Source organism: Papaver somniferum, unplaced genomic scaffold (genome assembly GCF_003573695.1).
Source record: "Papaver somniferum cultivar HN1 unplaced genomic scaffold, ASM357369v1 unplaced-scaffold_80, whole genome shotgun sequence".
NCBI lineage: Eukaryota > Viridiplantae > Streptophyta > Magnoliopsida > Ranunculales > Papaveraceae > Papaver > Papaver somniferum.
The window spans coordinates 1,020,002-1,036,485 of NW_020650971.1; the positions used below are offsets into that span (position 1 = coordinate 1,020,002).

At 35.2% G+C, this 16,484-nt stretch overlaps 1 protein-coding gene and 1 non-coding gene across 2 annotated transcripts; both read right to left on the bottom strand.

The window, feature by feature from the left end:
• Window positions 1–12,447: 12,447 nt before the first annotated feature.
• TRNAN-GUU lies at window positions 12,448–12,521 on the bottom strand. The gene has a single exon. It is a non-coding gene; the product is annotated as a tRNA-Asn (tRNA).
• Window positions 12,522–12,759: 238 nt separating this feature from the next.
• On the bottom strand, window positions 12,760–13,324 carry LOC113344976 (late embryogenesis abundant protein Lea14-A-like). Its single transcript, XM_026588843.1, has 2 exons — window positions 13,119–13,324; window positions 12,760–13,009 (listed from the first exon to the last, which is right to left on the bottom strand). The coding sequence occupies exons 1-2, from the start codon at window positions 13,322–13,324 to the stop codon at window positions 12,760–12,762; spliced, it is 456 nt and encodes a 151-aa protein (XP_026444628.1).
• Between the last annotated feature and the right edge of the window lie 3,160 nt (window positions 13,325–16,484).

A 16,484-nucleotide genomic window follows, 5' to 3' on the forward strand; every position in this document is an offset into this window, starting at 1 on the left:
AAATCGTTATTGTTTCCGAGTTCGTATCTCCTTCTTTCGTTTCGCTAATCGCTCCTTCGACGTTTGATTCGTAACTTCGTTGTACCAACAATACATCTCCTTCTTTCGTTTCGCTAATCGCTTCTTCGACGTTTGATTCGTAACTTTGCTGTACCAACAATACATCTCGTTTCAACACGTTTTTCCGCCCGATTCTCTACTTTGCGAAGTGTCCTTCTCTGTCGTTTCATCATTTCTTTTGTTTCTTCGATTGCGCCCCCCCTTTTCTCTCCTTGGATCGGTCCTTCTTCCGTGATAACTCCTGTAGCTATGCATTGGGGTGACCTTTACACAGAACCATATATTCCTTTTACTTCGCTTTTCTTTGATAACGGGTGTTTCTTTTTTAATTATCGTCATTTCTTCTTCTTCAATTATTTTTCCCTTCTTCGTTTTTCCGTTTTGCTTTATCTCGGGATGGTTCTCCTTCTCCAAACCTTGGTCCTTGGTTATTTCTTTGTTGGTATCCCGCGTTGTTATTTCGTGGATCATAATTCCTTACGACCACTCGTTTTACTAATCAGGCGAAATCTCTTACGACTGCTCGTTTTAAAGACTTCTTTGGGATTGGCAATCACTACGAGTACAGTTGGTGGGAAACTAGATAATTGCAGTTTATTATTAGTTTCGATTGATTTGATTGACTAATGGTTGTTGAACTTTGATTGCACCTAGTTTGTTTATGCTTGAGAATCTTCTCTTCTGATATAAGATTCACTCAAACTAGATCGAAGTGTCGACGGGGATCTTTATACTGTTTGTAGATATAAAGATGTCTTGTGATAATCCAACTTTAACAGACTCCGTTCAGTGTGTGATTGATCACAAGAGATTCAAGTTGATTAAGGTATATTTGGATACCCTCGTCTTTTCAGTGGATATCAATGGGTCTTTCCAAATAGAAATATAATTTCCAGAACCAATAAACCAGCAACAGGGTTTGTTAAAAATCTCCAAACTAGTTTAGAGACTAAAGAAAAATTTACTGATTTCATATTACAAATTCCCAGTCCACCATCTTCCTTGGCTCTCTCTATCTTTTCCCATTTAATGAAATGACATTTTATGATGTAAATATCGTGACCCACCAGAAGGATCATTGAACTTGATAAATATTGTTTAACGACCCTTTAGAAAGAATACAGTTGCCCATGCTATAATTAGGGATCGAGGATAGGACACTCTTAGATAAAACAGTTTCTACCAGCTTTATTGGCAAAACAAGTTCTCCAACCAGATAATTTAGTACCAAATTTGGAAGTCAGTGGCTCAGAGGTATTGATACTACAATTTAATTTGAGAAGAAAAGTTCAAAGATATTTTTTATCCACACCCATCTCTTTTACTCCCAATTTTTATATAGAATTCCATTTGTTGTACACAAAACAACCCTTACTAAAATAAATTGAGGATTTTGAGTAATTGATTATCCGACTTGAGAAACACGTGTAAGATTTCAAGATAGACTTCAGTTGATCAATATTTATGTCAGTATACCTTCCAAAGAAAAATAGATCGTCTGCAAAAATTAGCCAAATTGTGACCGTAATTTATTATTATACAAAATAGTATCCAACTAGGGGATGCCGGCGTACTTAAATAATATATGCAAAAGTCAAATTAGTCAAACTGAGATTCGCAAAAATCAAATTCGTCAAAAATTCAATCAATGATTCGTGATTCAACAGTAATACGTAACGAAAAGCATATTGTATAACTCGTTTTTAAAAAATATGAATTCGACATATATTAACTTCCTAAAAAATTCATTTTTAATACGATCTCTCCTTAGATATAAATTTCTACTGTATTTTATAAACATGGGCACATTTGAGCAATTATAAAATTAGGTATCTCTCAGAAAATAAATTATGAGTCCATTACATTTTATACACAAACTTGGCAATACCCTATTTTTCATAGCCGGTCGCCTTAACAATCCTTTATTTTTACAGTTGACGTTAAGAATACTAGTAAAGTTAGCAAAAATTGTTTTCGCACCATTTATATTTTGTTGGAATAGCTATGTGACGTTAAGGGATATAGTCACTTTTACATGCTAAGTTGGGGTCCATAGAGACTCATACCCTCTATGTTCAGTTTGGATCCACGTAGGAAATGGTTCCACAAAAGATCACTTCAATACTTGATGAAGAAAATGAAAACATAGATTTCCAAAGTGCTTCCACCGCGTGGCGGTAAGTTGTCCCGTGAGATATCGGCCAATAACTTGAGAGTCATTTCCAATGAAGACGTTTTATTGCTTCTCTAATTCCCGCCTCTTATTCGCCATATAAGTTTTTCTTTTGACGTATCCTATTCTCTCAAAAATGGGTAAAATAGGTTGACGTTTCTCATTCCGTCTCCTTCAATCTATGTTTTCTTAAACATCTCAATGCGCTATACTCTGTTGATATTACTTACCAAGCCAAATCTTATTTACTAATTAAGGTTAATCTTTTTTACTTATTCATTAATCTTGAGATTTCATTATATATATTTTTTGCAATATCATTACAGTACTGTATAGAAGATATTTATGTTCTTACGTAAATATACATTTTTGACTGTTCTTGTTTTAACTCAATTTTAGGAACAACATGGAAGGAGATCGTCATGGGAATGACATTAATGGCGTTTCAAGGCCATTTTTGGACTTAAATGAAGTGCCAAAAGAAGTAGAAAGTGAAGAGGAGAATCAGCAGATAGTTGGTTTGAGTGAAAAACAAAATTATGAATCAACTGCGCAAATGTTTGATTTGAATGATATTCCAGTCAATGAGCAAGTTAGCCAGTATGATAATCATTCAGTGGAGAATACTTTTGAGCCATTTATTGGTCAAATTTTTTTAAGTGAAGAAGAAGCCCGCGCCATATATATGCAACTCTAAATGGTTTCTCTGTTCGAACAAGTACTTACAAAAGTAAAAGGAATGGTGTGAAGAAGAAAAAAAACTTTGTGTGTCACCGCGAAGGATTTACAAAAGAAAAGTCTGCTGAACCATCGAAGCCTCAGCGCAATAGAAGTTCCACAAGATGCGGGTGTAAATCTCGAATGCGGATATCCTTATATAGACCGTTTAATATTTTTCCTGAAGAGTGGCATGTGGTAAAGTTTGATGCGGAACACAATCATGAACCCTTAACTCCTGATGAAGTACGTTTTCTTCCTGCCAATAGAAAAATCCCAAAAGATGATGGGGAGCGCATCGACCTGTTGGATAAAAGTGGTCTCTCAATTAGAAAAATGGTACGTGTTATGGAACTTGAGAAAAACTTGCAACATGGTTTTCTTCCATTCCTCGACCAAGATATAAGAAATTATCTCTTAAGGAAAACTAATACTAGGAATGATGCACAAGAAATTTTGGAACATTGCAAAACAGCAAAGAATCAAAATTCAAGTTTCCAATATGCATATACAATTGATTCTGAAAATAGATTGGAACACTTTTTTTGGTCTCCACCGGCTTGCTTTGAGTGATATCAAAGATTTGGTGATGTCGTGGTCTTTGACACCACTTACAAGGTTAATTCATATGAAATGCCGTTTGGTATATTTGTGGGCATAAACAATCATGGGAAAACAATAATGTTCGGATGTGCACTACTTCGAAATGAGACGAGGGAGACTTTCCGATGGTTGGTGAAGGTATGACAATTGATTTGACTTTACCACAAGTGCTTCCTTTAATCATATATGTATATAGTTTCATTTTTATTCTCGCGCGATATATTTATCGATCTATTTATTGTTTGCAGAAATTTGTATCTATAATGGATAAACCTCCCATTACAATTTTAACTGTGAACACACGGATCAATATCATCTGAGTATTCACAAACAATGCGCGCAGACTCGTGACAATGCAGTAAATAGGCTGCGCCTGAAGGGAATGGATTGGTTATGTCGAATCCTTGACTCAGAGTTCTAATACTCTTCCTCGTCTCATCAACTACAATCATTGTCCTTAGCTCATACAATAAGATAAATAGTGGATGAAGTATAAAATATACGAACATGATATATCATAAGTATCGAATTGAACATATAAAGTACAAATGTATGAACATAGACGAAACGATTAACTTATATGATTCTCCCTCAGATCTCTGTCTCCGGGATTGGGTTTTTCATTATTTTTGTGAGGGTTACAGAAATAGTCGAATGACTTTTAGACCAATATAAGCCTGCGTAGCAGGAGGAACCTCACTTACACTTTCTCTATCTCTCTGTCTCTCTCCTATTCTATTATCAATGTTTTTTGCCCCCTCTTCACTTGGGAGAGAGGAGTATTTATAGGGTGGTTACGTGGGGTCCACTTCTGAAGCCCGTTATAACCTTATCTTCTTGTGTCCTGTGCCGCTTACGTTGAGGTATTCGTTTTCTCAGTGCTCTCTGCGTGTTCCGTTTGAATATTCAGTGCTATCTGCGCTTCCTCCACAAGCTGACTGACACGTATGCTGTTTGAGGGTATTTAATGCGGGTAGTTGAGACGTCTGTCCGCGGTAGACAGCTGTCCTTTGCCCCTGTCTTGTCTGCGTCAGTCTGACTATCCCCAGCCGTAGACCTTAGATCTTTCTGGGGATAGGATAAAGTGACTCTTGGAGTTTCCTCCAGTGCTTCGCAGTGTTCTAGTGTTTCCGTCTCCTCGATCCTCTACCGTTGGATCTGGTGGGTGGCGACGCTATCTTGACAAGGCGCGTCTCTTGGTTGTCCACGTGTGATATCATATCTTGATGTTCTCAGCCGCATGTCCTCCACGTGTGTCTTTGTGGACACGTGGCGGAAGATGAAATGTGTACCTACATTAACTGACCAGGATCCATAGTTGACAGATTCTATTGGACTAGAGCTACCTAGTACAAAACACAGTTTTTGTATTTGGCATATCACATCAAAGTTCAGTGGTTGGTTCTTGTCAGTCCTTCATAGTAAATATTTTGAGTGGTGTAGCGAATTTTACAGGCTATACAGGTTAGAGACGATAGAAAATATTGTGTTAATTTATAGCCAGAAACATGCATACTTCTCTGTGTGAGCGTTCTCACATATAATTCTAATTCATTTAGGGGCACGCGAATAGTCTAAAAAAAACATTCATTTACATAGTGTACGCGATTTGGACGGCCAATGCACCAAGCTCCTACATGACTCAACCGATGATGGGTTTTGATTCAGTTTCCCATGCGAATAATCGGAACAGGATATGGCAAACGAGAACCAGCTCCTCCAACTTCTACAAAAGCAAAATAAAAAATAGGAAAAATTACTGTAACAGAAACTCAGTTAATAGCCCAAAAATCCATAAACATGACTCTCATGGACATAAGAGCATTTCGAATAGAAAGTGGAAGTTTTATATTTCCAAAATGTTTGAAAACCTCATTTGAAATAAATTCATCTCCAACGGTGTGACATACGAAGTTGAAGGGATAGCAGAATAAATAACATGGTTCAATAAAGCCTTGTCTAGTCTTTCGGAATTATCTTCATGCCGTTAATTTAACTATTTTGTTTTTAATATTAACTATTATTTAAAATTAAAATAAATCAATAAAGAAGATATTAGTTTGACCTTACACTATTGAATCTTTCCCCTTAAAGACCATGATAAAATAAGCTCTCACATTGAAAGGTGATGAGATCCTCGCTTCCTATTAGCCGAAATAGGTCTTTTCTAATGTAGAAGCTATGGTGAGAACATTTGGCATAACTTATTGGTCGGGATATTAAAAATTGGGTCACACTTTGTTTACATCAAGTATTTAACTGACCGTTATTAACACCATCAACAGAAAAGAAGGTGGACAACACTTCCGTGAGAACTTTAATCCATTAATTTCCTTACACCATGTTTACACCAAATATTTAATTGTACTTTAGTAACACTGTTTAAGGTGGACAATACTTCCATCAAACCATGAAAAAATTTAGGCAGTCGACAAATGAAATAAAGTAGGAAATACCATATGGTCCTGGGAATAATATATTAGGATGAGTCTAGTCCAGTTGACCCAGTCAACTGTCTGTTTGGTCTATTTTTAAAATATAAATTATAGTTTGGTCCTATAAATTATCGTTTGGTCCTAGGGTGATGTCATGGATGATGTAATTGTCATCTTGTAGTGTTAGAAATACCCTTTTGGGACCATTACATCATCCATGACGTCACCCTACGATATATATAGTCAATTATCAAGAGAGAAGATATTATTTTCAGATTCTCTTTCTCTCTCTTCTTTATTTTCAGATTTACTTTCTCTCTTTTCTTTATTTCTAGATCTAGTTTTCTTCTTTCCCCCATTTTTTTCTCTGCTCATGAGGAAGAAGATGAAGATGATGATGAACGACGTTGTTTTTGAGTTCTTTTTTCTCTGCAACTATTGTTGTTGATGATGATGATGAATGCGATAAAGAAGATGATGATGATGAAGTTTTTGCGTTTCTTTTTCGTTTTTTAATGATTTACTGCTGATGTTGAAGATGATAAATACGATGAAGATGATGTTGCTGATGCCGTAGATGATGATGATGTTTTTTAGATGTAGTTTTTGTGCTCTTTTTTTCGTATTTGTTGTTTGATGTTGTTGCTGAAGATGATGAACATGATGAATACGATGTTGTTGCTGTTTTGAAGACGATGATGTTTGCTGCTGCTGCTGTTGAAGACGTCGAAGAAGATGATGATGTTTTTATATAGAGTTCATTCCAGAACTGAAATCTGTTTTTTATATGGAGTTCATTTCTGGAATGAAGTCTGTTATTTTTAGGTTTTATATGGACTTCATTTCTGGAATGAAGTCTGTCTTTTTAGGTTTTTATATGCACTTCATTTCTGGAATGAAGTCTGTGTTTTTTAGGTTTTTACATGGACTTCATTTCTGGAATAAAGTCTGTTTTTTTTTTAGGTTTTTACATGGACTTCATTTCTGGAATGAACTGCTACAAGAAAATAAGTAAAAATTAACACGAAAGGGTACATTTGTCAGTTTAATATTTTTAAATAATTATGAACCAAATAATAAAGGCGTTTTCCTAAAGGACCAAACAGACATTGGCCCCACCTAAAAAATGACCAAACCATATTTTTCCCTAAAATAAAAGAAGATACAAATTTGATTATTCCAAATCACCGGTTTCCATATTGGGAACTCAATACAAATTTAGTTGTATGGAAACAGGGTCGGTTTCCATATTGGGAACTCAATACAAATTTAATTGTATGGAAACAGGGTCTCGATCACCTGTGCCAAAAGGAATTAAACCATGCCCCATGTGCCCACCGATTGATGTGTAAGACCTGTTTTTTTTTTTCCGAAACCAAACTACTTTTTATTAAAATTAAACAAGATTTAGTACAGTTGAAAGGTAAGGCCAAGTTGGTCCTGCACTACATAATTGTTAAGAAAATTAGGGTGCATATCGGTCCATATATGTCTTGTTGCAGTGTGTCCTAGTGACTGAGTCTTATCGGCAGCAAATTTTTCTAAGGCATCTGCGAGTTGATTTGCTTCTTTGTAAACGTGGAACATTCCCCAGTTCAGTGTATGTTGTAGCATTTCTTTGATCTTGTGAATAAGAGGTTGGATATGCCATGGGGGTGTATTGTTTGTGGTAACGTAGTTATGCCCATAGGTATTCGATTGCTCCTTTTGAAATTAGAAGTTTGGTGATATTTGGAGTTTCATTGATATTTTGAAAGCACAAATTGTTTCTACGAATCCATATCTGCCACAGAGTGTAGCAGAGATGTGTTGTGAAATTTGATTGTGGTTTTATATTTTGGTACATGGGGTGTAGCAAACTCTCCACATCAGTTGAAGGAGTAATTATAAGTCTTACCATTGGATATTTAATCCGCATCAAAGACCTTATTTTTTCCCAAATTAATTGAGCTTGAGGACAGGTAAAAAACAGGTGTTGGATGGTTTCAGGCGAGGAGTTGCAACCTGGGAATATAGGAGTACTGGTAATATGACGATGGTGGAGAAGCTCTTTAGTAGGTAACCCATTGTTCAGGATTTTCCAGACAAAAGTTTGTAATTTTGGTGAGCACGGTAGCACCCAAATGAAAGGTTCAGAAGAAGTGCGTTGTGTTGGGTTAGTTTGTTGGTAAAAAAGTCTATATGCTGATTTGACAGTGTAAGCTCCAGACTTGGAGGGGTACCATATGAGCTTGTCTCTGTCAGGATTTTCCGGTAAAGGTATGGCAATGATTTTTAGGGTGGTGATTGGGTCAGTGATGGTTTGTATAAGATCAGAGTTCCAAGTATTCTTCCCCGGGATGATGAGTTGGGAGACAGTATGAATGGTTTGAGATGTATTGTTGGTTATCGAATTCACTCCTGGAATCCATTGTTGAGACCAAATTTCAGTTTCCTCCCCTGAATTTATTTGGTGGAACAAACCCAAGTTGAACAAAGGTAACAATTTATTTATATCCCTCCATAGAGGGCTAGGATTTGAGTTGGAGATTGAAATGGGATGTAGCATGGACGTGTTTGAGAGATACTTACAATAACACACTGAATTTGGTTGATCATGAATTGCTCATAGTCTTTTTTAGAAGTAGGCTCTATTCATTGTTTCACTTGTTCTACTACCTAGCCCTCCAGCTGATTTATTCTTGCCTATTGTCTTCCAATTGATAGGATGTAGTTTCCTTGTGTTTACTGAGTGTCCCCAGAAAAAATTTCTTTTAATTCGACCTATCTTTTTGTGTATATGTTGAGGCAGCATAGCCGTGTGCATGACATGCTTAGCAGTGGGGGCGAGAGAAGTATTGATTAGCAGAAATCTGCCTGCTTGGTTCAATAAAATTGTTTTCCATCCTTGTAACTTTCTAGCTATTATATCCACCAATGGATTATATCTATCTTTGGATAGCGTACCATGAGGAATAGGGGCACCCAGGTAGGTAGGTGGTATTGGAGTGGTAGTGAAATGAAAAATGGATTGAAGGGTGTTAATTTTCTGGGTTGGGAGGTGTGGGTGGTGAATGATACATGATTTTGAGGCACTAATTTGTTATCCTGCAGCTGTACTGTATTTGTTTAGGGTGTGCATGAGGTTGTAACAATGTGCGGGACTGGCATGGCATGTAAGGAGCAAATCGTCTGCGTACCTGAGATGAGTAATAGGAGTAGAACTGTAGAAATTTTAATACCTTTTATTTGCCCTTGATATTCAAGATGGATCAAGTTTATTGAAAGGACTTCACCACACATGATAAAGATGTATGGGGATAATGGGTGCTTTGTCGGATGCCACAAGTTGGTTAGATGACACCATTTGGTGCATAACTAACAAATTTAGTCTATAATTAACTTCAATACACATGATAAAGATTTATTGGGATAATGAGTCCCCTTGTCGGATGCCACAAGGTGTTTGCAAGTTGCAACACCTGTTTAGTCTATAACTAAACTAACAAATTTAGAGCATAACTAACGTGATATCTTTCCATAGTTTGATCTTAAATCATATGAGGAAAATAAACTGAAAAACAATAAAGAAAACATAAAGGACTTATAGTCCTATAATTATCCAGACGACTCCTTGGTTCAAGAAAATAAAAAGAGTTCTAAAAATATTCTAAACCTACTTTGCTTCACAAATTACATTTTCAAAATTTCTCTAACCATTATTCTTAAATTGGTTTGTTCTTTTTGTTGCTAGCATGGCTCATATTTACTCTGCCTTTTTTTTTCTTTTTTTTTTCTTTTGAAATTTGATCTTGACCTATGCAAATTAGATTTATGCTGGATGTAAAATGTGTTTTGAAGTGAATAAGTAAGGCTAATTAGAAAATAAATGTGTAGTAAAAGATATCTTCTAATGAATTATCAACTCAATGACGAGTATATTTAACGTGAATCCTTGAATACGCTGCAATATTGCAGGTGACAACTTACTTCAGTTTTTATTTTTGTGATCAGTTATGGGTAAGGTATCTTATTTTATTGATTATCCTCAATTCTGGCAGGTGATTTATCTTTATATATTTTCTTCCTTTAGCTAAGCGTCAAATATGGGAGAAATAGACCGTTAGTTACACGATTGTTAAAGGCTGGTATTAAAATTAGCGGGGCTGGTATCATTTCATATAAGATAAAAGAGTTATAAGTGATCCTGGCCATTTGATCACTCAAAAGATACCAGCGCTGCTAATGCTGGTACCAGCCTTTAACAATCACAGATTGTTATTATGAACTAATGAAAAGATGTGTCCCGATATAGTTGTCGAGGCACAGAGGGTACACGGGATGTTGGGCACAGATGATCTGGACCAATTTAAACATTATTTTCCTTAACAAGGCTTTTATGAGATCTATATATGGGATACACGATTGCACAACTGTGTTGTTATTGAGCCGAAAAATCAGGGAAGAAAGTGAGTTTGTTGCTATCGATTGTGGATGATTATCAGAGCCAAATGAGCGAGTCTGTGGAAGATCAAGAAGGATGAATGGGCCTTGAATTCGAGTTTGATAGGTTTTTGATGACGTATTGCAATAAGAACAAACCAAGTTTTGCTACCATCAATCAATGAGATTAAATAGTTGTTTTTGAGAATTTGGCCGAAATAATTCTTTTTAGAGTTTTCTGAAACGAGCATTTTGGTGAGGACACTTGGCGACGTATAATTGGTTCAAAAATTACAAACTTAAAAGTAAAACTTAATTTAATGTGTTTGGAATTTTATGGAAGTCCAAATTAGATTCGGAAATCGAATACCTACCACATATGTTAGGATTCTTTTTTCCAAATAAGTACATACAAGAAAAAGAGAACAAAAGGAACCCAAATATTTCACACATATTTGCAAAAATAAAAGGAAAAAAATGAATATTTACGAAAATAAAAGGAAAATTCTAATAAAATCCGCACATATTTCCTATCTTTTCTCCACCAATTTAATGTATTCGCCCCGCCACACAAAATAAAAAATATATCGCCACCGCGCACATCGAATCGGAAATGCATCGTCACGGGGAATGACGAAGCCCCGTGCACACCAAATTAAAAAAAAAAAAATCCGAGTGCGTAGCACGCAAACTAATCTAGTATGTTTAACAAGTTAAAACGGGATATATCTCAAAGTCCAAATAGGTCAAACTCTCACCAGAAAGGTAAAAACCTAGATAATTATGTCTCACATTTATTTTATTTTTTTCTTTTTATCCCTTTTTCTCTCCAATTTAAAAATAAATTACAAAACAAATTATAACCTTCAAAATATATATTCTGTTAAAACTTATATATTTTGGATATGATTTTATATATAATCTACAAAACGAGACCCATTGTCATAGTAAATACGAAAGCTTTTTTTTTTTTGCTAGGGTGCAAAAGATTGCATTTGGCTTAAACTAAGATAATTTTTTTCACTAAAAATACTTACGATGAAATTGGTTGCATGCTCGCTTTTAAAAAATACGAAAAATTATATTTCTACCAAGTCCAAATAGAAAAAGTCAAAATAATCTAGCACAACCACCACCACTACCGTCATTTTGGCACAATCCCAGGAAGCATTTTAGCTATTTTACCAATCAAATATGCAGAAAATACCATAAGAAACATTTAGATGACTACCAGAATGTTGTTGAAAACATTCTTTCCAAACAACCCCATCTCACTATAATTGGGCTCGAGCAGTTCAAAAGAAACCCCAAGATGCATTTTAACTATTTTAGGAATCAAATATGCAACAAATACAATAAGAAACCGTTTGGATGATTACCAGAATATACATTTCGACCATTTTACGAACCAAACACCATACTTTACAATAACAATGGAACATTTTACAGATCAAAACACCAGACTCAGATACCCAATGATCAAATCAAATAGTACCAATTAAAATCTTGAATTTGAACCTGTGCCAAATATTAGCAGGGTTTTGATTCATTTAATATTCCATCCCCTTTGGATTGCCTTAATGTGATTTTATGGTAGTCTTGCTCCCTCGTTTCTAAAAAATAGGTTTTTTTTTTTCCGGGTAAATCAAAATAATAGGCTTGTTTTCATAGGTGAAAAGTCAAATGTTATAATTTTACTACTATATCCATAGAGAAAGGAAACCACTTTTCTCTCTTCTTTTTCTAATAAGAGATGAGAGGGCACCAAAAAACATGGAAAAGTGGCTCCAATAATTGGATTGGTTTTCTTAATTTTTGTGAAAACCAAACTGACGGAGCATTTATTTATTTTTTGACAACAAAAGTACCAACTTCATCTCAAGAAAAAGACATTGTTGTGCTACAGATTTTAGTTTGATGGATCTTTAAATACAATATTTGGACAGATCTCGTTAAAACATGCTTCTCTGATCCTTGATCATGCAATTAGCGAGCATGTGTTACAAAAATCTCCAAAAGAAAAATGAGAATAAAAATCGCTAGAAACAGGGATTGAACCTGTGACCTTGTGGTTAACAGCCACACGCTCTAACCAGCTGAGCTATTCCAGCTTCGTTGTCTTGATGAATGGTATTATTAATATTCAATTCACTTATCGGCATAACTAGTTGCGTTATCCACCTGTTCGCATTCTCAACATTTTTTGGCACATAATTGCAACAAACATTGAAGCATCATATCATATATTAAGCTTAGTGCAAACCACTTTTATTCAAAACTACACAAAACAAGCGTACAAGTTTATTACAACTGAAAAGAAATACCAGTCATTTTCATCGTTACAGGTTTTCAGAAAAGAGAAGAGAGTGTTGGAAGCCTAAGCTCCCCTTTTTTGGTGAGAGGAAGAGTGAAATTTCCAACGACAGGGAGATCAATAGTTAGACCAACATGAAGCTCATAATCTATGTCCCAGTCGGACCCAACATCCCTTGCCAAACTCACCAACACATCATATGGCACTTTCATTGGTAGCTCCAGCATCGTCTCTTGTTTCGCATTTAGCGATCCTGGATCTGGCATCGTACCAGACGCAATTACCCTGTACATGTACACCAAAATTAGAACAAACGTCCAGTTAACCAAAGGTTAATTAAGCACGGGGCCATTGCCCCAGGACTAGAGGTGCATAACCAATTGTTCACATTTACCTGTTAGCACTTTTAAGAGTGTAAGAAACTTCACAGATTGGAAGAGAATGATCGTATGGGTTGTGGATGGCGAGCTTGCTGACAAAATTGGCTGAGTCCCGACTAACGTGTTTCAGGTCTACATCTTTCAAATCGGCTTCTGGTTTCTTCACATGTGCTATCTTTTCTGCTACAAAATCTTTAGCCTTGTTCAACATCTGAGCCATTCCTGATCGTTAAAACTTAAAAACACTCTACTTCTACTTCTGCTTTGATTTCTGAGTGAGAAGGTTAAAAAGAAGATATTTTGTTTTCTTTGATCCCTGAATGTGTGTGTTGACTGAATTACAAGCTAGGCCTATATATATATATATATATTGGTTAGAGATACTCAAACAAGACACATGTCATTTGAGGTCTGCCTTGTTGTTAGTCATGCAGAATCCAAATACGTGGTGAATTTGTATGATGCATGTATGAATTGGATGTTATAGCGTCCATCCTTCTTATCGACTAATTCTCCTGAGTCATGATGTGTGTCAAGATTGGATCTGACTGAGGGGCCAAATTACACTTGGGTTTGTGCAACTGGAATCGTGTAAATTCCAATCCAACGCTCAACATGTACGAGCTTTGAGTTACACAGTTTTGGTGCTCAAAATTATTATGTCTTAAACAAGTAATATGTTATCACACTTCAAATTTTTCATTTAAGGTTCAACCATATAATATTTTATTAACAAATTTAGCTTATTGGCTTCCATTAATTTAATTTACGCATATATAAACATTTACAATGAATTTAATCATTTCATTTTTGCTCAATTCTGACTTACAAGATCCATTATGTTTCTTTCCACGCCAACCACATAAAATGCTCAAGTTTTAGTATTTTTTTTGAGTAGAAAGGTTAAACTTCATTGAAGAAAAGGAAAAAAGAACAAAGATAAGAACGCCAAAGCTAGTCTCGGAGGAAGGCAAAAGCCAACCGAAAACAAGAGAAAACAACCGCAAGACCAAACACTAGGGAGTTAACAGGCTAACTTCCATTACAAAGGCCAGACGAAGGCATATAAATTCACAAACCTAACTTCGATATGACAAAGTCCAATTCTAGGTAAGGCTAAGAGACTCTGTCTCTTTTTTCTTGTTTCTCTTTCCTTTCTTCCTGAGATCAGTTCTTCCCAGGACAAGGACTTGATGTTGGAAAAAAAAGGGTTTCACAAAGGATGAATGACACAGAGAAGAAAGTGTTGCACTCCAAAACTTTCAAGGCTTGTATAAATTTCTTTTAGACAAATATTTCTACCCTCCCAATAACAATTGGCGATTACAACAGGTATGCGAAATATTGCCTTCAGGATACAATGAAAGCCCTGCAACGAAAACTGAATTCAAGGTTTGTACCCCTTGATTCAATCAAGAACAGACAAAGAGATTTCTGATTTTTGATGATGCTTTTTGAAACAGAGAAAACAGATTGATTTTTCTTATGTGTTAAACGAAACTGGGAGAAGCTATTTATAAAGGGTTTTGCACCTGTTGGGAATAGGTTTTTTTTATTCGCCAACAGGTTTCTATTCACGAACCGTCAGGTTCCTTCATCAACAGACATCAATGGTGTCTTTTGGATTCGAAATTTTCGAACAGGCTTTTATCGGCCAAATAAAACCTTCAATTCAAAAAATTCTTCCGGGGGCGTTGCCCCCTTGAAACCCCCACCAGGGGCGGTCTCCCCTGGACCCCCACGACCTGACCTGTCAGGTCGACCACAGCCTGGGGGCGATGCCCCCCAGGACCCCCCTTTCGTTAGCGGCGTTGAAAATATTCCAACACTTGAGGTTTCTTTCACACACTACACCAAATTAAGGATTTGCTTATAGAAAAAAATCATTACAAAAAAATACAAGCTAATTTTCCTAACTAAAATAAATGGTTACATATAGGCTGTTATATAATGTGTTAGAATCTTGGCTAACTCTTTTAATCCATTAGGGAAATTAAATTGGCTAACACTTTGATTTTGTTACAATATTTATGCCAACTATTGACATTTTACACTTCATATTTACTTTGTAATGTAGTTATTATGTTATATCCATTGTTAGCTCTTTCAATTATTATTAAGACTAGTTTGAAACCCGTGCTACGCATCGGGACTGCTGGAATTTCCTACACTGTTAGTTCGTATCTACTAAGACGGGGCTTCGCCCGCACACGTCCCAATAAAAGTTCTAATAATCTTATACAGTTACTATCCAACAGATTGACGATTAACGGTTAAATTTTATAATCAAATATATAATATTATTATAATTTAAAGATCTTACATGGTTTTGAAAACTAATTTCATGCAATATAATAAAATAATAAACAATTATACAAATAAAATTAAAATAAATAGACCTAAGTAATTTTAAAAGTAAAATATTTTAAGCTACAAAGATATAATTAGATCTTTTTTTTTTGGTATTTAACACGTGCTTCGAACCGGATACGACGGAAATTGATCCTTAGTTGGGCGAAGCCCCGCACCCGTCCAAGAAGGGATCTCAATTAACAACTGAAGTGTTGAAAACACCAATTATCATTTTTTTTTTTTGAAGAAATCTTTTAGTAGATTAACAATCAGAACCAAATTATTCACCAATTAATTACGTACTGTTTAAAGTGTTGGAGATTAAAAAATCCTCTTAAAGAAAATACTTTTGATAAATTATACAGGTCTTTGAAATAAATAAGTAGTTCATTACATTACCTATATCAGTACTATTGGTAGTTAAATGAAACATCACACTTTCTATATAGTTGTATCAATATTTGATATTGGAGACACTAAAAAAAACATGATATTAATATAGAATAGATTGACAAATCTAAATGATGCACAACAAATGAATTGCTTCTCGTCAAAGAAAATGTAATTAGGGAAATGCACATATATATTTCTCAACATAAAATCATATATTCGTGTTAAGGATTAAGGGATCAACTCAATTGCTCTTCTAAGCTCCAACTTATTATAGTTAAATGAAAAATCACACTCATTAGTCATTACATAGGCATCGGTATATGATATCAGAGACACTAAAAAAAATCATGATATTAATATAAAATATATTGACAACTCTAAGTAGTGCAAAACATAAGAAATGCTTCCCGTCGAAGAAAATGTAATTAAGGAAGCGCACATATATATTTTTTTTTCAGAAATCATATACTTGCGTTAAAAATAAAGCGTCTAACTCAATTGTTTTTCAAGGCTCCAACTTCTTGTAGTTGAATGAAAAATCACACAAATTATATAGTTGTGTTGATATCTGACATCAAAGATACTAAAAATTACACGATATTAGTATAAAATATATTGTCAACCCAAAATATATT